Raw genomic sequence first — 27,267 nt, forward strand, 5'->3', positions numbered from 1 at the left:
TTCCTTTAAATCTCTCTTTCTATCTATTCTTTCTTTTTCGAAAATGTCTTTTTTCTCATTAGTGTATTTACTTTAAATCGACACCTTTTATGCGCCGAAAACATTATATAGAAAAATATAACTTTATAAACGTTTTAAAACGAGCCAAGAACCTCAACTATCAAATGATGAAATAGAAAATAATAATGATAAAAAGCATTTGAAAGAAACATATTATACCGCGTTCTTTCTGATAGATCTCCTGGTCTTTGGTTCAACAGTTCTAGTTCATTTTGACGGGATCGCAATAATAAATACTTAGGAGTGAGAAAATACAGAATATACTTACTGAAGTGGCTATTGTCATTTTTATCTTATTATTATTCCTAATTTCATTGTACTGAGTATTCTCAAACACCTGATTTCCCCGCTTTTCTTTTACAGCAAATCATCACAAGATCTCAAATGACTGGCGAATCTCCTTTGAAGGAGTTAAGAGAAAACGTCCCTTTGAAGATAATTCAAAACATTACAGTAACAAACTAAGTAAAATCTCATTACAGTAAAATCTCCTTTGAAGGAGTTAAGAGATATACTTTTAGAGAAAACGTCCCTTTGAAGATCATTCCAAATCAAGCTTGTATTTTAAACACAACTTCAATACTGTTTTATCATTGTTTTAATGTGCACAATTCTTAAACGTTATTAGTTGCATCCCACTTGCAAAAGCATCAAACTTTCGTCTGCATTTTAACCAATCAGATTGGGGTATATTAATATACATTCACTCGAAAACCCCATCCGTACTCTAATTGGTTGAAAATCCGACAAGAGTTATGACTTTTACAGAAAGAATTGCTTATTGTATTGCTTGTTGATATTAGTCACACAAGCTCACGATATCCTAATTCTTAATGGTTTCTAGCATGCTATGTTGTGCCTTTTGTGGAAATATACACTATAAGGTACATTATTATAATGATGACGTGGAAAATAACGATCACTATCCTAAAAAAAAAAGTTTACAAAACAACTTGTACTTTGCTAATATTATGTTTTCATTGAAACTAAAAATAATGGATGGTAATTACGTCAGAAATAAATTTTTATAGGGAGGGGGTTTTCTTAATCCTAGATGACATTGTCTCTTTTTAAAACATTCATATCTAGGCAATCGCAAATCCAACAAAAAACGAAAAATGAAAATGATCACAAATGTTTTGCAATGTTTGAGACAAAAAAAACTTAGCTTTTCTTTACTCTTTTATTCACATACCTTAAACAGGCATGTGGAATTCTTTTATGTCTACTACTCTGTTTTCCTTGACAGCCCAAAACATTTAAGATAATTATTATAAAGATCAATTTAATATTTAAAAAAATATTAGATACTATATATACATATTATATTATCATATTATTATTTTATCACTATATTATAGTATCTTATATTTTTATATGGTATACACTTATATTATAATTGAATATTTTTATATTACATACTGAGCTAATTAGGTTTAACCATTCCTACAGTGAAATGGAAAGTAGAAAGGTGTGGCGTTTCCTTTCTTGCCAAAAACAGCCAGAAGGACTAAATCTTGTAAAAATAAAAAAAGAGCAAAAGACTAACAATTAATTTTAGAAAAACGAAATAAATCTTAGTGCACCAATAATAAAAATGTTTGAAACGACTATAAAGCCTAATCGATGTTAATATTGGCTGCCTTGTATGAATCTTTAAACGTTAAACATTAAATAATTACAAACGTCAAATAAAGGTATATAACAAAAACGTATATTAACATTAAACGTTAAACAAACATTAAAAAGTTTAACACTTCTATAAAAATTGAATATCCTCAAATTTTTCAGTTGACTTTTTCTTTAATGATACTAAACAAGTTTCAAACTTAATTGCTTTATCTCTCCCTTTGTCAAATTTTTATGCTCGCAACTTTCCCTTTAGACCCATAAACAGAACTCCTTTCAGAGGGGGGCAATAAATTCTTAATCTTCAGGCATGCAGAAGGGTAGCCAATTTTTACACTAGAAATTTCACATTCAGGCTTATAAACATATTTTTTTCAGGGGACGAGGGGGGGGGGTTCATAGGGTGAATATAGGATTTTATCAAGATTTGATTATTCGGGCATTAAGAGAGGGGTTGTATCTACTCCTCCCTGTGTACATACTCGTTATCGTTCCTCATTTAAGCTAAAAATAAATATAATTAATAGATTTCAATTTGTCTCCTTACTTACTCTCATTTGGCTGCAATCCGGAAGCATTCATTCCATAATGACCAAATAATCGAGCTAATGCTGAACGAACGCCTGTTGTGCCCAGGCGGCTATCTGATTCAAAATTGTTGCGATTTGCAGTCTGACCTGAAAATAGAAGAACACAAACTGAATCAACAAAACGCACTTGCTTCTGTATTTGTTATTTTATAACGACAAACTTTTATCCTTAAATGCTAATAGTAAACAGAAAGTGCTAGCAAGGGCCAAAAAATAAATTGATTCCTCGACATTTTCCTCATTATGGGGTGAGGGTTAAAAAAAAGAAACTTTAAAAAACTAACGCATCAAAAATTTGTTTATATTCACTTTTTTTACCTTTTTACGAGTCGGACAGACATTTCCTCATTTGATATTGATCTCAGACGTATCTTTTATAGTAGAGGCATACCACGCAAGAGTATGAAAAATATTTTTGGGGACCCCTCTTTCCCAGGATATATTCGAATGCAAGTTATTTCTTTTTTAGTAACTCTAGAGTGTGTAAAGGGTGAATATCTATAATCACAAAATAAATTATATATTTTTCACCAATTAAGGTTACAATTGCGTATACCTTGTAACGACAAACTTTTATCCTTATATGCTAATAATAAGTAGAAAGGGCTAGTAAGGGCCAAAAGTAAAACTGATCCAGGGTTGTTTTTTTTTTACCATCAATGAGAAAATCTAAGTGTTATATTTTGGATATCAGTTTGACCAATTTCTTTCTATGGTTATTTGAACTTTTAAATAATCCACTAGTAACATCAAAAATAGTTTTACACAATTTAGAAATCATTTGACCCTTTCTGCAGAAAAGGCCAAAATGACCCAATAGAAAGTGATCCCTATTATATGTCTACTAATAACGGCATTGCATTAATAAGAACGGATGAAAATTTGTAGGCTTCGGATATTTTCATTCGTCAAAACGGTCAAACAAAGGCATTTTGTTGGAAACTTTTTATAAATTTTGAGGATTGTGTGTCTATACGTTTGCTTTGGGAGGTGTCAACGATATGGAGTAAAATGCAGTTTTAGGCCACAGTTTCTCCAGAAGGGTTCCTTCAGGCCAGTCTTAGCAGGAAGAGTTCTCGAACATTATTACGGTTTACACCCTGATCTTAAATTAAGATGACAGAAAACAATTAGTCAAAAATTTCTATTTTAAACACATTTATATGTTTCTTATCAAGATGGCGATTTATTTTCTACATCTGTTAAAATTCAACTCGCTGATGAATTAATATTCGAAGATGATTTAAAACTTCAATAAGAAAAAATTAACTTAATGAATTACATTTTCACAAAAGCTGTATTTCACGACTGCCTAATAAAATTTGCGACCAGACCTTGTTAAAGTCGAGCGCCGCCAAGTAACCTAGTTCTAGTTCATACGAAACCATCTTTTTTTTTTTTTTTACTTTCACTCCCAGTTAAAAACTTGTATTTTAAACATGTCTATACTCCATACCATCATGATGATTGGTATGCATTAAAAAATATGTCCCGCCACCAAATAAGCAAAATCCGTTCTATTGGTTTTCAGCATTCCACTGTAAAATTAACATATTACGCCTCATTCCAAGTCCAGACTTGACATGCAACAATACCAAGTTCTTCAAATATTTTCCAGAGATAGAGATTTGCCAGAATCAACGATTAAAGAGCTCCATACTCAAAATTACTTTATTCATTACGTATTGCTAGTAGTACAGATGAATTGTATTGCCCAACTCTAACAGTACAAAGACAGTAAAGAATGGAGTATAACTTTACTAATGAACGAACAGCTTAAATTAATACATCATTTGCCTATTATAGGGTTAGTTTTGAACTTACATAAGACGTTTCAACTTTTAATCCAATTGATTGGTTAAAGATGGCGGAGTAAAACCCGAAAAAACAATGCAGGGCATACCCAATACTCCAAGAATGACAATCTAAAGGCGGTCCAAGTATAAAGTCACCAACAATTATTAAGGACAAAATACGAGGTTTTTACAGGCAGTGAAGAAAAGCCATTTTATCTGTATTTAGTTTATCAGTGGTGGACTGAATTATTTTATGTGCGTGTTTGGCTACAAGGGCTAGCTACTTGGCCACAATTGCACTATTTCTGCCACAATTATCACAGTTTGCGAATAAATTTGGCAGAGTTTAAATGGACTATAATCAAGTATGATACTGTTGCAGTGATTCCATTGCCAAACTAACTTTATTTTAGCATCAAGTTACTTTTTAATATCTACATCTATCCGCAATATCTACCATTTGTCCTTCTGCCTCGTTCATTTTTCCCTTCTCCATCTATACTGTAGTGTATTAACGTTTGGCTTGGTACATTTGCTTCCATTGTCCGGTGTCTAAAGTTTGTTTGGCTTGGTACATTTGCTTCCATTATCCGGTGTCCAAAGTAACGTTTGGCTTGGTACATTTGCTTCGATTGCTCGGTGTCTAAAGTTACGTTTGGCTTAGTACATTTGCTTCCATTGTCCGGTCTGTACTAGTTCTACAAAATAACGCTGTTCGGTTGTTGGTTGGCCTACAACCACGGAATTCAGCACAGTACATCTATGAGCGAATAAGAATACTGCCAGCTTCTGGACTAGGAGCGTTATATACACTTCTGTTTAGTTTTATGCTACAACATGGTGCAGATCTTTTATGTTTTGATAGTTTAGCAAATTTGAGACCCTCGGTCCACGATTATTTCACTCAATCTTCTGCAGAGAATAATACTCCACTGATTGTTTTGCCCGAGATTTTCAGTGCTGCGGAGGGGAATTAAAAGTTGAAACCATCTTGATCAGAGTATTAAAAATATTAGTTATATTTCTTTGTTTAAGAGAGTAATTGAAGAGATCATTTTTAGTAAGTATGAATTTTAGTTTTTTTGTTGTTTTTTTTTGGGGGGGGGGCGATTGATTGCCTTGATAACCACCGACCAATATCAGGTGTTTTGACATCATAATAGTGGTTATGTTTTGTTCTGTGAATTGATAAATATTAAGATATCTACCAATAAATCCATTCGTGAACCAAAAGATCCGATGAAAAGAATAGAAGTGGTCCAAAAATTCATTTTTTCGGTTTTAACCCCTTCCTATAGAAAAATCCTATAACCCCTGACCCTATAAGGGTTGAACCTTTCCGGTTCTATGGATATCACCATGTCCATCTTGATAGGCTAACATATTAACCTTTGATCACAAACACCACACATCTAAGTACATCACTGTATTCTTGAGCTGAAATTTTTTAGGAGGCATTTTGAGGATTATTAATCTAAGAGCATTTTTTCATTGATTACCAGATTGTCATATTCTCACTAGACAGGGACAGCGTCAACATCATTTCACCCGTTATCATACGTCAAGGTCTTAAATTGATGTGCAAAATAACTGTAATTCGAATGGCCGCTATCACAGAGCAGGAGGCGTTGATTGTGAATAACATACCAATCAATAAATCTACCCGTGAAGACCTAAGGATAAAAGAAGTACTACAAAAAGAAATACAAAAGTATGTAACATCGAAGTCCAAGAGTAAGCCATTTTTATCCAGTCTTTCTGAGCTACTACTTGTAGCATGTAGTGACTGGTATGTGTTTAGTCCATTTCACATTCTCATTAGAAATGTTATTACCAGTTTGGACAGAATAATCTTGTTTACCGACCTTAATAAAAAGATCCTATACAAAACTTATTGAGTCTGATATAATATCTTTCTTGTTAAGAGATCCCAAGCACTGCTTTTGAGAAGACTATTGAGCCTCCTAAGATTTCTTTCTACTGTTGAGCCTCCAAGATTTCTTTCTACTATTGAGCCTCCTAAGATTTCTTTCTAAGTACTGTGTGGCACGACTCCTAAGAATAAAAGACTATTGAGCCTCCTAAGATTTCTTTCTATTACTGAGCCTCCTAAGATTTCTTTCTACTATTGAGCCTCCTAAGATTTCTTTCTACTATTGAGCCTCCTAAGATTTCTTTCTAAGTACTGATACTAAAGAAAGGGTTATGTCAAAATCACCATTTTAGAGAAATATTTGGTTTGCGTTATTTCTCAACTTAGCTTCACAGCAAAGTTCAATCAATCCTTTCCCCGTTATTATTTTTTTTCAAATAATTTCTCAGGAAAATATTTACGCAGCAAACATCTTAAATCTTGACGTTTTGCAAACAAAAAAAGGGAAGGAAAAAATATTGAACACAGAACAAAACAGACTTTAGAAGTAAACTGTGTCGAGATAGAGATCAGCCAGTATCTGTCTTGATACAGTTTACGTCAAAAGGTTAATTTTATTCAATATATAACTATTTTTTCTCTCCCCCCCTTTTTTTCAAGCACTAATGACGGCTTGTGGAGGTCCTTGCCGAAATATTTCGTTTTGGCTTCTAAATTATTTATTTATATATATATATATATATACATATATATATATATATATATAAATATATATATATATATATATATATATATATATATATATATATATATATATATATATATATATATACATACATATATACATCTTATCAAGTAATGTCTTCATTTTGATTTGTACAGCTTGAATTTAGAAACAAGAAATATACCTTCGACATTAAAAACGGCTTCGTTAACGTCCAAACGACCAGCGTTCATTTGTTGATGGGTTTTGGCAGATGCTGCAGACAATAACTGATTCTCTAGATTCTCCACCAGCTTTCGAGACTGGAAATCACTGGCATTCTTAAAGAGAACAGAAAACACATTAGGAAAATTACTAATACAATACAATACTTCATTCTAGCCAAAGACTACATTAAAAAACATAAAATAAGAAAAGAAAAGACAAATAGCTTATACATCTTCGAAAGGCTCAAAGAGCTTCTTCTAACACGCATCTTGGACTTGTGCTTATTCTTCCCACCAAGTTTCATCCTGATCTCTCCACTCTAAGCGTTTTCCAAGATTTCCGGTCTGCCCCCCAACTCCGCCCAATGACACTGGATCTGATCGGAATTTAAAATAAGAGATCTGAGTTACGAGGTCCTTCTAAGTATGAAATTTCAGTAAGATCCGATCACTCCTTCGTAAGTTAAAAATACCTCCTTTTTTCTAATTTTCCGAATTAGCCCTCCCCCACTCCCCCCCCCCCCAGATGGTTGAATCGGGAAAACGACTATTTCTAATTTAATCTGGGCTGGTCCCTGATACGCCAGCTAAGTTTCATTGTCCTAGCCTATCTGGATGTGCCTAAACCAGCAAAACCGGGACCGATAGACAGACAGACCGACAGAATTTGCGAAAGGCTATATGTCACTTGGTAAATAACCAAGTGCCATAAAAAGGGAATTTTTCAACAACAAAATATCGAAAAAGTTGTTTTTTATTAATAAAAGAGGGACAAAAATTTAGGGAAGACAAACGCCCCCTCATCCATCTAATTGGTGCTACTGATGATGGCTTTCAGGATTGGAGCGCTTAAACCGACAACCGACTAATTATTAGGTGAATATTCCACCTGAACAAAAATAAAGTAGACTGTATGATAGGTCCCGTTTGTAATTTTGGATTTTGTAAGGAATTTAAAATAATGTTATCTAAGGTTCAGAAAGCCCCTCCTCCTCATAAAACTCTATTTCTACTATCTATCGAACTTAGTTAAATCGGAAATACAATATCAGCAAAGTATAGATGGTAATGATCATCACAACTATGGCCATTCAAAATATTCAAAAGAATTCGTCGATTGAAAAAATGTTATAAGAGTGAAACAAGTTTTTTTTAACTAAAAGTAAGGAGCGACATTAAAACTTAAAACGACCAGAAATTACTTCGTATATGAAAGAGGCTGCTTCCTCATCAACGCCCCGCTCTTTACGCTAAAGTTTTTTACTGTTTTAAAAAGAAGAATTGAGAGAAAGAGTCAAACTTTAGCGTAAAGAGCGAGGCGTTGATGAGGAAGCAGCCTCTTTCATATACGAAGTAATTTCTGGTCGTTTTAAGTTTTAATGTTGCTCCTTACTTTTAGTTAAAAAAAACTTGTTTTTTTTATTTAATTATTAGTAAAAGATCTACGTAACTTATAAATTAGCTTACGTAAAGAACTTTTGTATTCTCATATTTTTATTACATATATGAGGGGGTTCGCCCCCTTGTCAGATCCTCGCTCTTTACACTAAAGCTTAAATTTTGTCCCAATTCATTAAGAATGACCCCAGAATTACAAAAGCCGTAGAATAAATAGTTGAAATTACTAAAAATACTTTAGCGTAAAGAGCGAGGTATTAGGAGGAGGTGAGCCCCTCAAATGGGTAATAATTTCTGTTTGTTTTAAGTTTTAATGCTGCTCCTTACTTCCAGCTGAAAGAACTTTTTCATATTTATTTTTTCATTGTTTTTTTTTTATAAATAATGCTAGTAAATCCTGCGCTCCCTTCATGGAGATTTTCTTCCCCATGACAAACTATCGATGGAAAGTTCCCCCAGAATATCCCCCTCTTCTCAACCCCTCCCCCAACCAAAAAAAATCCTCCTGAAAACGCCTGTACACTTCCCAATAACCATTACTATATGTAAGCACTGGTCAAAGTTTGTAACTTGTTGCCCCTCCCACGGGGACTGTGGGGGAGTAAGTCGTCCCCAAAGACATAGTTATAAGGTTTTTCGACTACGCTGAATAAAATGGCTATCTCAGAATTTTGATCCGTTGACTTTGGTGAAATAATTAGCGTGGGAGGGGGCCTAGGTGCCCTCCAATTTTTTGGGTCACTTAAAAAGGGCACTAGAACTTTCAATTTCCGTTAGAATGAGCCCTCTTGCCACATTCTAGGACAACTGGGTCGATACGATCACCCCTGGAAAAAAAAAAAAAAAAAAAAAAAAAAAAAAAAAAAAAAAAAAACACGCATCCGTGATCTGCCTTCTGGCAAAAAATACAAAATTCCACATTTTTGTAGATAGGAGCTTGAAAATTCTACAGTAGGGTTCTCTGATACGCTGAATCTGATGGTGTGATTTTCATCAAGATTCTATGACTTCTAGGGGGCGTTTCCCCCTATTTTCTAAAATAACGCAAATTTTCTCAGGCTCGTAACTTTTGATGGGTAAGACTAAACTTGATGAAACTTACATATTTAAAATCAGCATTAAAATGCGATTCTTTTGATGTAGGTATTGGTATCAAAATTCCATTTTTTAGAGTTTTGGTTACTATTGAGCCGGGTCGCTCCTTACGTTCGGGTCGCTCCTTACGGGTCGCTCCTAACAGTTCGTTACCACGAACTGTTTGATAATTCAGGTAAAAAAAAAACACACTTCAAATAAACGTAGATAGTGAAGAGAACTCGATGTGTATACTTTTGTCACAAGAAGAAAACAATAAATAAAATTGCACACTTCACCAAAAGAGAAAGAAGAAAAGAAGAAGGAAAAAGAGTAAAGAAATGGAGTGGAAAAAGCAAGAGAGAAAAAGGAAAAGAAGAAAGAAGAAAAAGGAATAAGAGAAAAGGAAAAAGTAAGGAAAAGGGAAAAAGAGAAAAAGAAGGAAAGAGTAACAGAAAAGGAAAAAGGGCAAGGAAAAAAGAAAGAAGAAAAACGGAAAGAGTAACGGAAAAGACAAAAGAGTAACGGAAAAGGAAAGAAGGAACAAGAGAAAAAGGAGGAAAAGATGGTGGGATGAGAGCCGTCAAACAAGTTAAGAATTATTGGATTAGCCCAGTTGAACGAGTTAATAAGAACTTACCACATCTCTAAATAATGCTAGAATTTGCTCCACTCGCACCGTTTTCTTTTGCACTAAAAGTTGCTCCACAATCCGGAGCTTCTCTTTCAGAGAAGGTGGTAAGGGTTTTCCCACTCCAGGGCTTATGTTTCGAGTGAATGGCGACGATATGGAATTCTCTGAGTGATAATCTGACGGCCTCAAACTGTTCCTTCCGCTGGGTGGTGGGGAAGGTGGCCTGGATACGGCCCCGTTATTCCCCTCTCTGAATTGATTGGCTTCTGCTTTTAGACTTCGTGAAGATCTAAGAATAAAATTAACTTTAAAAATAGATTTTCGTCTATACTGAAATCACAATTTCTTCGTTTTCATTTTTCCTTTCCATTCTATTTTCTTCTTCCTTTTCGATTTATTCTCACTTCTACTATTTTCATTTTTACTACATGAACAGAGCTTAGTTTGAGTTTTAGTATTTCTGCTGATATTCAATTTTAATGTAAGTAAGCGAAGAGGTGTGGCAGCCTGCTCTGAAACAATTTTTGTTCAAAGGGTTCTCCGAACAAAGTTAATTTCCTATAGATTTTAAAGCAGCAAAGACCACATTGTTCATGCGACCCATACAATTCAGGCTAATTATATTACTATAAAATAATAGGTTTATAAATACAAAGAGTCCCTTTTAGAAAGATTTAGGTGTTGGAAGGTGATAAAACTGTTCAATTTCACCCACATTCCCCCCAATCTTGGCTAATTTATAATTTATTAAGCTTAAAAAAATCACAGGCATATCCAATTTTTTAAGTTTAACTTGAAGTTAAAAGCAAGTTTTGACATACTTCAGAAAATATTCAGCACCTTCAGATCAGAGGTTGAGCAGACAGGGCGAAGTTTTAAATCCTGTTGTGTGCTAGTGATATCATCACTCAAGTTACTTGAGTTACTTACAAGCTACAAGCTATATCACTGAGTGAATCTGAAATTACTTGAGCTACTTCAGAGTAGCTCAATTTACTCTATCACCCTTGCATGGAGAGGGTCTTTTTTTATTTAAAAGTAATTCTATATAGTTTGCTTTTATTCTTCTATTTCTGCACTGAGAGCGTTCGGGTGGAGGTCTTAGCAAAAACATTTGCTTTTTTTTTACTGCATGGGAATATCCTCGTTTTTTCTTCTTTACAAATATCTTTTTTTCACCAAGTAATGCTTAGTCAGTGTGGTCTCAGAAATTACTTAAGCATTAACCTTGGAGCAAAAATTTAGATAAGAGTAAAAATTGAGTTAAAAAGTGAAGTAAAAGAGAAGTAACAAGTAACAATAGAAGGCTGAACAGCATATTCTTTGAAGACCACCCAAAGAGCCTTAAAGCTAGAGAGCACCTAAACAAAAAAATTTGGCTTTCGAATAAAAAATTCAGTGCAGTGAATCCCTATTCTAATGGTTGTTGACAAAAAGGAAATCGGAGAACACCTCTGAAATTGTGCAAAAATTGAATCTGAGCAAAAATTTAGATAAAAGTAAAAATTTAGATAAAAGTAAAAATTTAGATAATAAGTGAAGTAAAAGAGAAGTAAAAAGTAACAAGAGAAGGCTGAACAGCATACTTAAAATTTGCACGGCAAAAAGCCGAGGTTACCCGAAAAATCAGACCGATTGAATTTAAACTTAACTTATTCACTAGACACAAACATCCTGTTACTTCTTCTTTTTTTTAATTGTATTATTTGGTGTTTCTTTTTTTCTTATTCTGAGTCAACAAATTTTGCTGATAAATCTGCCTCATATAAACAAATTCATTTCATAACTCATTTATTATTTCTATTAATTCTTACTCATTTTAAAAAGACTCGTATATATGTATTCGTCAACTAGTTAGACTGCTTTGTCAAATTAGATTTCCAATCAGTCATTTTAAGTGTCCTCAAGACCAGGAACTCCACAAAAATAGAGTTCACACTTCAATCAAATTGTGAATATCTGTGTGTAAAAGATCCTCTTTGATAAGATTACCTTAATTCTCTCATTTGCTCATACACCTCAATGACCCCTTAGAAACAAAAAGCCTCACAATCTATTATCCTTGATGCGAGGTGGGATAGAACGTCCTGAACATTATTTTCGTCATTCTTAAGAAATAATAAGTGACTCATTTGGTTCTAAGTGACCAGTTTAGTTAGACCTATCGACCTATCTCTGGCATTTGGGATATCAAGGAGATTTAGGATATGGGACACGAATGGTAAAAGACTAGCAACTTGTTTGTAAAATGCTAAGTAGTAAACCTCTCGACTAATTATGGGTAACTCCACAGAAAACACGGGAAATTTCCCATAAATTCCTGTAAAGATCCTGCTAATATTAACCGATAATCGTTGTCAACTATTAGCCATTTGACTACAAGTTAAACGATTTATACATAACATACCCCAACGTACATGTGCCCTTTTTAACCAAATCTTTATTACCTTGATTGTTTTACATTTTGAACTTTATCCACATTCGTGTGTGGCGCTTAAAACCCATTCGGCGAATTTTTATTTTCCTTTGCAGTTTAAATTGTTTCATTTGGGTACAATTTCAAGTTCATACATTTTGGCACCAAGAGCAAACCGTTTTTTTTTTTTTTTTTTTTTTTTTTTTTTTTTTTTTTTTTTTTTTTTTTTTTTTTTTTTTTTTTTTTAATACAAAGCATGCCTATTTCATTTATACTTAATACATATTTGATTTTATCTACAAGATCTCGGAAGTCAATCCATTAAATTTGTTTGTAAAAAAAAGTCGTCGTTTTAAGAAAAAAATGTAAACCTTCATTAAACAAGGACAACCTCAAGAGTGTATTGGTATAATATCATTAGGTCCTGCCACCAAAAGAGCCCATATGCTGTCTGAGTAGCTTATCGAAGTTTATGACTAAATACTCAACGTGTTTAGGGACATTTAAAAGCAAGTAGATTCGGGACATGTGGGAAGCACACATACCCCTTTTAGGGAGCAAAGGAGGATAACGTCAGAATTTCATATGACATTCTCTTTAGCAGGTTACCTATTTGGAACCTACGAGGAAAAAGAAAGAATGTTTCGTCTGTATTCACTCAAACCCTAAAATACTAATAATTTTAAAGGCAACCCTCCCCCCCCCCAATTTGAAAAAACCTGCGTTTGAATTGCATTTTTGCTTAATTAGAGATTCAATACGCAAAATATTTTTTAAAGTATAACTTCAAATAATATAGCTACTCCTTACCACCCCAAGATAGAGATGTGCACCCAATGGAGGTAAAAGAAAAATTATATATAGTTTTGTCAGAGTAAACTTTCGGTTCGAATAACTTTCTGACTTAATAGGGCTAGCTTGTCTACTAACTTAATGGTTAACTCACGTTAAACATTAATTAATGCTATGTCCCCTTTATCGGGGACATCCTGTATATTCAAAAAAAAATACTAATAATTACGACAACACGGAAATAAATGATGAATCGTTTGTCATCTACCCAAATTGTCTACATAACCGTTTAAATTTGATAATGAAATCTAACTAAATAAAATCCGTTAACGAAAAAAAAATTCTCGAGTAGTTCCTAAATACGTAATATTCTGTGCATGTTACCATTTATGATTTCTTATTCTCCCCTCCCCCCATCCTCCATTGAGTGGTTAAAGGGAGAGACAGGTCTCCAAAAGTAACGTTATTTTCCTCTATTGGTAGATCACATCACCAAAGTGAAACGGGTTGATCTGGTGCTTAATGTTTAACTCATGTCAAACAGTAATTAATGTTATATTCAACTCATCGGGTCACCCTGTATCTGGCACGTACGCAGGAGGGGGAGGGGCCTTTGCCCCCCCCCCCGAAATTTTGTGAAATGTTTAACTTCTCCATGGTTTTTTGGGATTTCTGGCAAAAGTAGGACATTTATTAAGAATCTAGATACAGGTGTGAAGCCTTTTTTTTGGATTTTACAGCATGCAATTATTCGGTCAAGTCATTGCCCAATTATTAACTCATTTCCTGTCTAACTTTTTACCCTCTTTGAAGTAATTAGCGATTGTAGTGTTATTTTTTTCTCGTAAAGAGAGTTTGCTTTCCATAGCAAAATAGAATTATCCTTGATATTAGGGTGTTTATCCCCCCTTTTCAGGATAAAGTACAGCTTTCAATGGATCAATTTTGGAAACTATCATTTTTCATTAAAACCTTTTTGCAATAGAAGAACTACCCACCACAGCACCATATTGAGCTGTTAACCCTAAAATTTCCCTTTCAGTGGGATATAATAGATTAATCACTGGTTATAAATCGCTATGAACATAACCTGATCCTAAAACGTACTTTTGAAGCTTCAGTCTTCTTCCCCCCGTCCGCTACAATACTACAGATTAAAGTTAATCTATATTTTCTGATGTACGTGCTTTTTGCATTTATTTAGCTACTAAATAAAAAAAAGTGCTACTTTATATCTGCTGTTTCGAAGGTTTTGCCCCCCCCCCCGAAAAAAATTCCTGCGTACGTGCCTGTCCTGTATATTCGTTAAGAAAATAAATTTACCGACACGAAAAATAACAACAGTGAATCATTTGTCACCTACGAAATTGTCTATGTTACCTTCAAAATTCGATTTAACCATTCCTTTTTATAACTGAACTATAGAATATTTTCATAGTTTTCAAAGTTTATGGTCATCTGGCCCTACCTTTTCAAAAATTCGCAATATAATATATATATATATATATATATATATATATATATATATATATATATATATATATATATATATATATATATATATATATATATATATATATATATATATATATATATATATATATATATATATATATATATATATATAAATTGAACATCTTCATAAGCAACACAATCTTCTTCAGCTATAAAAATGTATAGGCTAAGGGAATCCCCGCTTAGTAAACTTCACACGCCATTGAAAATAAAATAAAATTCAGTCAATGAAAGGCAATGTAAACACTCTAGTTTTGATTGGAGCCTATCCATGGATAAGCTTAAAGAATCTTTAAATACGAAACTGTATTGATCAGATTAAAAGCGAATAAAATTGCTTTCATTTGCAAAAAATGGACTTATATTTTTCTTATAAATACAGTTTTTTCGACTCCTCAAAAACAAAATTTTTTTTATTTCTCATTTTAGTCAGAAGTTCAATAAAATGTGTTGAACGAAAAATTTTAATTTTTAAGAGCCAAAAACTATATTAGACATACTAAAATAAGTGGAAAATATTTGATATTTGCAGAATTTCAACTATATTCTGTTTTTGATATCTTCCACCCCACTAAAGTTATGTAAATACTATATTAACTATATTACATCATTTATAAATGCTATGAAGCATTTACAAGCAAATAATAATAAAAACAACAAAATGTTCGTTTACAAAAATACAAAGACTACCTTCCAACTTTGACATGATTTCTGCCTTACAATTGCTAACGTACTGACGAAGAAACAAAAAACCAACGATCCATAAGGAAGAAGCTCATTTCATCAAGATGGACAACATAGGGGGATAACTGGGGATTTCTTACCCGCCACTGTCATCCTCTGTCCCAGGTCGGAAAAGTTGAGGTCTACCAGGAGGTAATTCGGAGTTGACAGCCCCATTGGTAGGGGGCATCGCTTGTCCTGTGTCTTGCTGATCTCTGAGACCTCGTTTTCTCTTTTTGCTCCACATTTCGTGACAGTCTTGATTCAAAGGCAGGTTCAACGTTGTACCCCTAATCAAAAGAAATATTGTTATAAAAAAAAATTTAAACACTTTTTTTTCATTTAGATTTGTACTTTCTTTTATCGTCTTCCGAAACAAATGGCGTATCTTTGTCAGCAAATATGCAATACCATATTAATGAGCTACATATTTTCTGGGTTACAAATTTTTCTTACTTCAATCCTTAGCAAAAGCGTTTTCATGAAAAAGCTTCTTAGAAATTTCATTTTGTAAGTATCATGATAATATTAGAAAGTCATTTTGTTCCCGAAAAAATAGTTATTTTTCTAATACAAAATGTATAAAGTTCCTAAACAGAATGTAGGAGGCTAAAAAGATTAAAAACCCCACCAACAGTTTTAGACAAGGCACGCTAATAGTAAGACCCCCAACCATCCCACCATACTTGTGGTTTGAGATAGAGGTACCAGTACGGTTTGGAATAAACTAGCTAAAGAAGCATACCCTAGGACGTAGTTCCAAAAGGTTACAAATAATTCCACAGATTTTGAAGTACTGGTCATTAAGAAAAGGGTAAGGAATAAAACAACGAGAGGAAAACGAACCGCTCGATATACTCATTTGTACAATGCAGGGCTGTGGAGTCTGAGTGGTAAAGTTGGACTCGGTATATTGAAAATGTCTGGATTCGGAGTAAAATATAACTTATAAAATATAGTTAAATTAACCTTTAAAACCGGGCTGTGAAGCCGAATTTTTAGTAAATATTTGCTGAACGGAGTTGAAGTCAGTATATTGACAATATCTAGAGCCCGAGTGTGTGTCGGTTGTAACTTATAATCGAATCCACAGCTCTGGAATAATAGAATAATGTTAGATTGAGGGTGACTAGTGTATACTGAAAACCAAGGAGGTCTCAGTGCAAACCGTACAAATTAATCATAACAAAAGGCTTTTTTAAGTACCAAGGACATGAGAATGAAAACATTTTTTTTTCTGGACTTTCATACCTGAAATTCATACCTGAAAACCAATATTTTCTACTATTTTTCTTTTGGTTATTTCAAAATTATGCAGTTTTTATGGCAATGTCACGTTTTGTCGTGACCTTGTTGAACAGCCAAAATCAATAAAAAATGTTAATTAGTCAAGTTTGGCCACGCTTTTCGTTAAAACATTCTGTTGATTCCCCAAGACAAAAACACGTTCAAAGGTGAGTTACGGCTTCTTCAGCTACTTGGTGCCATTATTTTTTACTATTTTTTGTCGATTTTTCGCCCATATTTCTTCTTTTTTTAATTGACGCCCTAGTAAGGCCACTTAAATTGAAGACTAGTGAGAATTTGAAGAGCTGTAGCTCTGTTTTTTTTCTGCAGAACCTTAATATTTTGAAAGAAAAAAAAAGCTAAAAAGTAATCCGAAATGAAAATGTGTCATTGCGTCTCGGAAAAAGTCACACCCCTCCCTATGTCTGAGTTCAAAAAGACGGGTGGATCCTGGGGTGGTGTTAAGGGCAAGTGACCCCTCCAGAACGTCCAAAATGCACTAGTTACAGGGTCGGAGGAGTAAAAATACTAATGAAGAAGTCAAATTTTATCTGTGCATCCTCCCCCAACTTTAATTCCGTGGCCACCCCTGATAGAAAGTAAAACTGAAGTTACTGGAACCAATCCTAGAGTACGACTATTAGACATATATATCTGTATATATAAATTGACACAAACAAGAACATGTGTTAACTTACTCTTCAATAACTGCATTTTTTAGCCAAGGGGACTTCAAGGCAGCGTCGGCAGTAATACGTCGGGAGGGATCCAGTTCAAGCATTTTGTCTAGTAATTCTAACGCATTGGAAGGCATAAAAGAGAAATCTTCTTTTAATCGTCGTCTACAAATCTTCTTAGGCTTGAACGACTGCCACAACGGAAGCCTTACCACCGTTGGCCAAGCAGCAGGCGCAGGTGTGCCACAGACTTTAGATATTATTTCTAGTTGCATCATTTCTGTATTACCCTGAAATAGTTGAAATATGTTAAATTATTATAAATCGTGAAAGGACAAGTTCGCATCTAATTAAGGATGTAACAATAGAAGAAGTTCCAAACAAATTAATAATTTTCAAGAAATATTAAGCGTGAAACAGGTGGATTTATATCAATACCTTATTCTGAGAGGAGTGGAGACGGATTATAAAACAGTAAAGAAATAAGAAATAGGCGACTAGGTTGCAGCTATTGCTGGGACCATAATGAAATGACTCTAAACCTAATCAAATAATATAGGACACTATCTTTATTTTGCCCGTAGAGGATGGAACATGTATCATATACACAGATGGAACTTTAACACATTGACTAAGTATAGAAAATCAAGGTTGCCAATTGCCACACAATGGTGTGAATTATCTTTGATCTTATTTTTATAACTGCTGCCCCACATGGACATTAAATTTACTCCAACTCATAAGATGTCCAGATATATCACATAATGGTTCTACAATTCCAAAAAGCAAATATTAATCCAGATTATCAAACTGAATTTGCTGACTTGAATTATTGATAAATCTAATGATGTTGGGGCACTTGAATATTAGTCGGAAAATTACAAGAGACAATTGATTTCTGCAAAATGATTTGATTAATTGAGGTGGCTAGAACAAAACGCAACAGAAGTCGAATAATGACTAAAGAATACCATTGGGCATAACGATTCTCTAGTTATGATAATCTAGAGGAGGTCCCAAAAAGGGCCGTCGACCAAAATTGGAATCAACCTATTTAACAGGAGAATTGAGAGCTGCCCAATCTTTCATTAATTTATCAACGCCTTTGCCCTTTAAATACAAGTAGTCAATGGGGGAGAATATATATTGCATATCATCAAACGAAAACTCTAGTACGACTGATGTCACTGACTATAAACAAAGCTTCCTTAGCCTACTCAATGGTTTTGACAGAACATAAAAGGAAAACGAGGTACGGAGTTGTTTTTAATTATTTCCAAAATTAATAGTTAAAGCCTACAGGTATATTCATAATTTACAGACGAGTAATTGTTTACTGAAGTAATCTCCACTTCAGTAGTTATTTCAGCCGAGCAAAGTCCAAAGCCCAAATTTTATAGGTAAAGGTGTAGAATGGCAGCCCGCTAGAAGGAGACGTGTTAGAACAAAAAGAAGGCTATTTATATACTGCTACTTGTGTGCTCATTTTCATGGTTTTATTCACGCTTTTGACAATTCATCCCCAGTCGTAACCCATAATGGTCTCATATATAACCATAGAATATGTAAAAACTACCATGAAAATGATGAATTGCTTACTTTATAATATGCAGCAAGTTTCGTTTAATCACATAAACACATTTCTTTTTTCATCCATGTTTCTAAATCATTTTTTCTTGAACATAATTTCATTTGATTCATCTGAAACACAGCTATCAGATTGGAAAAAAATGATGTTATTTCACCAACAGATTTACAATGTCTTCTTACAAACGTTTCAGAAACGTGATTTGGTGGATTTGCCAAAAATTTTGTAGATTTACAATATTTCTCAAACGTAACAATTCTACCAGGTGAATAGTATCACATTTCAAATTCAATAACTGTGTTTCTATAAATCAAATTATATTGTACTATCAAGAAATGACTTGAAAACATGGACAAAAATGGGGAAAAACAAGAAAATATGTTCTGATACTTGATACACATTATAGCCGTAAGTAAGAATTCATCAATTATCATCTTAGTTTTTTGTATATATATATATATATATATATATATATATATATATATATATATATATATATATATATATATATATATATATATATATATATATATATATATATATATATATATATATATATATATATATATATATATATATATATATATATATATATATATATATATATATATATATATATATATATATATATATATATATATATATATATATATATATATATATATATATATATATATATATATATATATATAGATAAATATATATATATATATATATATGTATACATATATATATATATATGTGTGTGTGTAAGCTAGGGCTATACAAGACATTTAGGGAGGAGGTTGTGAATTGAAATTGTGAACAAAACTTAGCACTTGGCGCCCAGTAGTAGAAGAGGAACAGAAGACTGTTGCTCACGAAACTTCATGATTTTGTGATTTTTCTCGTCATTTTCTGTACTTCTCCAACAATTCACATATTTTTGGGCTTGTATTAGAATTTGCCTTTCCCCTTCACCTGACATAAACTCCAACATAATTTCATTTTTGATGGTTTTAATTCTGATTTGATTCGCAGAAAATCGCATGCAATAAACTAACTCAATTTTTATATAAACTAAAACAGCATGCCTATCATTAACGGGCAACCTCATTTTTCTTCCTATTTTTTCTTTACTTTATTTATTTCACCCCTTCCTTAATTTTAAGAAACCCGCTAAAAGTATTAATAAAGATTTTTTTTTCTTTTTACATTGTATTACATGGAAGCAACAACAACAAAATAAAGAAAGAAAAATATAATAAATGATAAACGCGATGAACATACAATAAACATAACACAATATAATAAAAACAAGCACAAAAGCAACATTTAAATTTACATATCTTTTAGCATGTCCACGGATCACAGCATTGACTAGCCTGCAGGATAAACCTGTTCAGAAACAAGTACTCGTACAACTTTTTATAAAAATTCGAAAAATTTAGCTTCAGTTTGTCATGTCCTGTTAACAACAAACCATCAAATGAAGTATAAAAGGACAAACTCACTTGAAACAGGGGCCGTTTCAGGAAGAGTTCACCGAGGATACAGCCGCATGACCAAACGTCAATAGATGGACCATATCGCTCTTCACCAAGAAGTAATTCTGGTGGCCTGTACCACAGTGTAATGACTTTATTGGTGTATGGCCTTTTCTTGTCTTCAGCATCGTACCAACGTGCTAGTCCAAAATCGGCTAACTTTACTTGACCCCTACATTGAATCAAATTCGTAAGCCACTAAAGTTATATAGCATCAATCAGGTGTAGTGCATTTAAAATCAAAGAACGGAAACAAAAAAAACAAAAAATTTGAGCACATTCATCATTACAGATGACGAAACAAATTCGAAAACTACCTTTGCACCAAATTTTAAACACATTCTGATGACGCTTTAACAATAGTTCAACAACATCATCCCCCCAAGCACACACGAAATCTTGCTCCCTGCAAGGGAGCTGTATTTCATTAACTTATTTAAGTAGCAAAATATTCGGCCGTATAATTACTTAGCACTTCCCATCAATGAGTAGAATCATAATCATTATACTGAGTGGCTTAGCTGCATAAATATCCCATTACATACTAGGTCACAATCAGTCTCCTTGACTCAACACAACACTTACATCGGCCATAAAGATGTTCAGGCGTTGCGGTAAAAGTCTTAAAAGGGTATCCCTTTAAGTCTCTTGCACATTAAGGAGAATCCAAATTAGTCAAAGAATAAACGATCCAGCACATTAATCCCCTTTAAAGTTAGACCTTCAAAACCAGACAACAGGACCCTAGTAAGCAAGGACCAACAAGGCCATAACAACCATGCAAAGAGAAATCTCTAACACTTCTTTCTTGATGTTGGGCACAAAAGCAAAAGCAATTCGTACCACACCGCCGATCATCAAACTGTTTTTTAACACTAATACCTTCAGTATCAAAGCCCTGACGAATCAGAAAGGACAATCATCATGCGATGGCAAATGTTGTCTTGAAACCAACTTCTGGAATTTTTCTATCTTGTACCATGGAGATGGTGTTCCAGAGTGTTAAAAACTTTCACGTGTTTAGTTTCTGAATCCAACTTAAACCTTAATCATCATCACCAGCAAATTCTTTGTTATGGATATGGTTCGGATTGAATGTTCATATGGTTTGGGTTGAAGCTTTAGATGGTTCAGGTTGAATGTTCATATGGTTCGGATTGAATTTTCATATGGTTCGGATTGAATTTTCACAAGGTTGGGGTTGAATGATCAGCTTTATGATTGCTGTATTAAAAATGCCTTGCCAATGCACTTCCCTGGTTATTAGAATATTGTCTAGCAATAAGCATTGGTCAACTAAATGTGATAGCCTACTGGAAACAGCCGTCCTGTAAAAAATGAGCATCGCCATTAGCACATTCTTACCACACCTTATCTATTTATATCACAAAATGATGTAACTAGAATTGTAAAAAAGCAGGGATGAAAAAAGCAGGAATGACAAGCCACTCGTAGCTCTTTCATCTTTTAAAAGCTCCTTAGGGATATACAAATTTACCTTCCTTTTGACATAGTTAATATAAAAAGTAGTAGGATATTTGGAGCAAATTTTATATTTTATGGTTTTCAAACGTCAATTGTGGCCCATGGTTAAGCAGTATTGCTCATCATTGATAAGCATGCTACTAGATATAAAGTATGTAAGCTACTACCGGTATACAAGCGGTGTGTTATTCAAAATAATTCAGCAAAACAATTTATGGAATTAAGGATCGAAGAATTGATTTCAAAGTTCCTAATAAGTACAAACGTTACTTTTCTCTCAAAAATAAATTCAGACTATCTTCTCTTGAGTAAAATGTGCTTAATAATTGAGACTCAAATCATTCAAAAATGAAGGGGAGAAACTCCACCCGAGCAATCTAGATCTTTAAATTAACACATAGAGGAGTTGAGTATAGGGATATCTCTAAGCTTAGTCTGAGGACCCACCCTATAGTTTAAAAAAACAAGATTAGTATTTATGAGTATATTAATATAGGGAACCAAAATTCCATACAATCCTTTTGTAGGTCCTTCCTCCTATAGACTTAGGACTAACACTGCCTTCGTATATCCACACAGAAGCGGTGCTTTCGATTACTAGTCCCAATCTCTGATCTGTGACCAATTGACTATTGAGTCTTTTCTCATTTTCTGGTCTAAAGTAGCTATTTTTCAGGTCCTTAGGGTTTATTAAACAATTTTAGCTGCATTGTCAAATCACTACGCATAAATTTAATCTTCACTAGCAAACATTATGCCAATGACAAGTAGTCAGACAATATTTTGCCAATAAATCTTTGAATGAATTACTGTTTTAAGACCCGTCAATCCTTGAGGTAGTCTTGAAGCCTATTTCTTCGTAATGGTGTGCAGTGGTGTGCAATGGTTGCGTAATGAGTATTCTCTATGCCTCTCGATTCTCTGACGGACAAAGAAGGTCCAAGAGACGGTGAGGCGTGGATTTGTACGTTCACTTCTTTGGTGACAGCCGCGAGGGTGAAAACCGTGAATCTAGTCTTCAAAGATGATTTTCAGGAGACGGGCCTGACTAATCCATTGGATGTGATTGAGTCACCGAAGTTGCTGACCTTGGTGGGGATTGCTGGTTGAATTTTAAAGCGTTTGAGAGGTTCGGAATTTAAGATTACGTCAAAGTAAGTAATTCCAGCGATTCAGTGGATGCGTTTAGTTTCAAATGCTGCAAGTCGAACCTTCAGCTGGACCTTCAGCGTCCAAACTTCCCACAAGTGTATTCTGATGATGGTGATACAGTTACTGATAAAAGTCGCGTCTTAAAACTTTATTGGCAGATCCTTGCTATGCCAAAAGGTTATAAGGACTTTGAAACTGGAACTCATGGAGGCGAGCCACCGTTTATATACTGTTGAGCGGTTGTTATCGCTTAGGTTCAGAACGCCCAAATAGAGGAATTCGTCGACTCACTGAATAGTCCCCAGGAAGTTTTACGTCTGGCTTAGTTGCATCATGCAGCTTCTATGAGCAACACACACCCTTTGTTTTGGGTAGTTTTATGACTATACCAAAAGAGCTAGTCGATTTCAATTAAAAGACAAAAATTAAAATTCCCCAAATCTATGTTCACTCTCAGAACATGTGCATGTTTTCAAAATATTAGATGTCATCAGTGGTGTCTAGAAAGCTTTTAGTCGACTTTATCAAGTGACTTTTAACTTGCATAACATCCAGTGTGTTTTGCTTTTTTTCCTGATCACCATAGTACTTCCATGTCAAACAATAAACAGTTTTATTTTTAAGCAAAAAAGCATAATATGAAACCACATTATACCACCCTTTGTAAATTTAATTTCCAAATTATAGAAGGTATGCGCACAACAACTGATATATTCAATCTATTTTTTTTCTTAGCAGGGAAAAAACATTAATAATGAAATACTGTACCTGTTATTCATTAGGATATTACTGCACTTGATATCACGATGGAGGAAATTCTTCTGATGACAATAAGATAGCCCTTCAAGAAGTTGTTTCATAATGCTTGCGTTATCAGATTCTTTGAAATCGACTAGTCCAGACTCAATAAGGCCCATTAAATCATGGTCCATATATTCAAACACCAAATAAAAGGATCCCCGGTCCTGAAATTATAATTAACAGTTAAGCGCATTTCATACTACGTACGTAATTTTCAATACTAAACAGTTAAATCACCTTACGTTAAATATAACCTTTCACAGTTAAGCAAATCCTTTCACACTAGGCTATCGTAAATATTTCATAAACACTCATAAGCATCAAAACCGTATCCAGGATTTTTATTCGAATAGGGAGTTGTGATAGAAAAAAAAATTGGAAAACGCATCAAATTTCGCTTATTAGAATTTTTGATACATTTTTACAAGTCGCAGAAAAATTTCAGGGGGATGAGGGGCGGCCCCCCCTCCTGGATACGGTCTTGATAAGTATCGGCTAAATTCATCACAATTATCATTAGCAAACGATTCAAAAGCTAAAAATGTGAATGGGGATGATCTGAGCAAGCGTGAAAACCATCAATTGATCATTAGAACTTCATTTTGTTGTGACTATGTTCACTTTTTCATGACGCAGCATAAACCTTCGTAACGTACATTTTTATTCAGAGCTCGAATGTACTTGATAGTGGCTACTTTGCGAACAAAATTTGCTTTGTAGATTACATAACGTAACAGTCTTAAATATAAAAAATATAAATATAGCGTGAAAGCATCATTTGTAATGAGATCAAGGAGGCACACTCGTGCCTCTATAAAGAGGCGAACCACGACAATGTTAAGCGATCTTCGGTTCCAGTGGTCGCAGAGGGATGGGGAGGGATGCATTTCGTAGCCCGAGCTCCAACTAAGAAACCTGCCAAATTTCATCCCCCTCCGACTTTTTCTTCATGGGGAAAATCTGGCCGAAAGTTTCGACCCACCAACCCCAGCCCCCCTTTAACGTTGTCCGATGGGGCTGAAATTCACGAGTTAAAGTCCCCTAGGGCCACGGAGCTTATCCGCGAAATTTCAGCTCGATCCGATAACTCCTTCCCTATTTTCCAGAAACAACGCATAGCAACTTAATTTTCATGTTCTTTTTTTCTGCCACGCCTACAGGTCACAGTCGACATCAGATCTGGGTGTACGAAGACTCATTCGATGCGGAATTCTCCGAGTAAGTTTCCTTGAAAGTTTCGTAGGAAAATCTTAACCCCCCGAAAGTTTCGACCCCCCAACCCCCCCCCCCCCTTTAACGCTGTCCGATCGGGCTGAAATTCACAAGTTAAGGTCCTCTACAGCCCAGGAGCTTATCCGCGAAATTTCAGCTCGATCCGATAACTCCTTCCCTGTTTTCCAGAAACCACGCATTAGCCACTTAATTAACTCATTTCTCCATAAGAGCCCATGTTAATTTGAAATTTTTAAAAGGTATTTAAAAGTTATATTTACACACATGCAGGTGGTTAGCTCAGTCGGTAGAGCGTGGGACTTTTAATCCTAAGGTCAAGGGTTCAAGTCCCTTATCGGGCGGTTTTTTTTTCACAAAATATGAAAAAACTTCGTTTTCTTAAAGAGTTAAAGAGGCTGCGTCCCAAAGTCGAACCTTAAAACGTACAGGAATTAGGAGAGACAGTCCTAATTCCTGTACGAGGAGTACAGGAATTATTAAATTACATCCACCATGGATTGTAGGAAAACGTACAGAAATCCGTCAAAGACCCAAAAACTAGGCAAATACAACCAAAACTAAACCAGGAATAAAAAGGATATCGTTTTACAAGTCTGGGTTGAAAGAACTCCGTCCACGTGTGACAGTCGGAAAATCAAATAAAAAAAAAAAAAATCTGCTAAACTTAAAATTTCCACTGCTAAACAATACGCGCCAGGATCTATTTATGGAGTTTTCAGCTCTGCAATATACCCTAGAGCAACATTAAATTTGGCCATATCACTTCCGGATCACAAAAATCTGATGTTAATCTAGATTATTCTTTTGATGATTTTCTTCAAGTGTCTTCAGAGTTTGCTTTTTTTTTTTTTTTTTTCGTGTAAGCTGGTTGCTGTCCATTATCGCTTAAATAGTTCGCATTTTCTCCCGTTTCTGAATTACTGATTCCTTTCTCCTCGTTCCCAATCACCATCTTATTTCCTCTATACATTATGGATACAAGCAAAGAGGCATAAAAATCTTAGACCCCCTCCAAAAAAAAACTTGGATCCACTGCTGATGCCCACGTCATCAAGCCCAATGTCAATAGTAGGTTCCGTCCTCGAAAAACACAGGTGTTGTTACGACCATTAGAACCTAAACGTAAAGTTATAATATTAATTACCTTTCTAAAAGCTAATTGATTACCCTTTTTTCTAATTAATTACCTTTCTAAAATCCAAAGCATCTTGTTTGTCTGTCACAATCTCCTTCAGATTAACAATATTCTTGTGATTTAGCTGACGTAAAATTTTGATTTCTCGAACTGCAGTGATTGGAAAGCCCTCTTTTTCATTTTCTAATCTAACTTTCTTCAAGGCAACAAATTCACCTGAAAGCAAAAAATGTTATTAAAATAATCCCTTGCATAAAATGAAAAAAAATACCACGCATCTTTAAAAAGAGCAAATCAATCTAAACTTTTAATAATAATTAGAGATGCGTTACATACTATAAGGTTTGTCACGAGGAAAAAAAATTACTTAAACATCATAGATAGGTGTACACAGCCCAAATTTTAGGGGACATCAAAGAGATAACCAACGTTGTTTACATATATATATATATATATATATATATATATATATATATATATATATATATATATATATATATATATATATATATATATATATATATATATATATATATATATATGTATATATATATATGTATATATATATATGTATATATATATGTATATATATTACATATATATATTACATATATATATATTACATATATATATATTACATATATATATATTACATATATATATATTACATATATATATATTACATATATATATATATTACATATATATATATATATATATATATATATATATATATATATATATATATATATATTTAAAAATCTATATAAATAAACTGCTAAGTTAAACTAATTAAATTAAAATAAACTAAAAATTGAACGAAATAAAAAAAAAGACGAAATTAAATTAGCTCACTATTCACGTCTCCAACTGGTGAAAGAGTAAGCTAACCTTATCTTTGATTATGCTTTTAAACAAGATTAAATGATTAAACCAAATTAGCCACTTAAATT

The 27,267-nt window shown here is 33.7% G+C and overlaps 1 protein-coding gene across 1 annotated transcript in view; it reads right to left on the bottom strand.

Moving 5' to 3' along the window:
• LOC136026585 (cyclin-dependent kinase 12-like) overlaps positions 1–27,267 on the bottom strand; it is a 60,694-nt gene that overhangs the window by 1,726 nt on the left and 31,701 nt on the right. The window contains exons 5-12 of the mRNA XM_065703297.1: positions 26,367–26,530; positions 23,914–24,110; positions 20,476–20,680; positions 17,416–17,684; positions 15,532–15,720; positions 9,991–10,273; positions 6,857–6,992; positions 2,241–2,366 (exon numbers count right to left, since the gene is read on the bottom strand). Of these exons, the coding sequence (XP_065559369.1) occupies positions 2,241–2,366; positions 6,857–6,992; positions 9,991–10,273; positions 15,532–15,720; positions 17,416–17,684; positions 20,476–20,680; positions 23,914–24,110; positions 26,367–26,530 (1,569 nt within the window). The remainder of the gene's footprint in view (positions 1–2,240; positions 2,367–6,856; positions 6,993–9,990; positions 10,274–15,531; positions 15,721–17,415; positions 17,685–20,475; positions 20,681–23,913; positions 24,111–26,366; positions 26,531–27,267) is intronic.

Source organism: Artemia franciscana, chromosome 1 (genome assembly GCF_032884065.1).
Source record: "Artemia franciscana chromosome 1, ASM3288406v1, whole genome shotgun sequence".
Lineage (NCBI taxonomy): Eukaryota > Metazoa > Arthropoda > Branchiopoda > Anostraca > Artemiidae > Artemia > Artemia franciscana.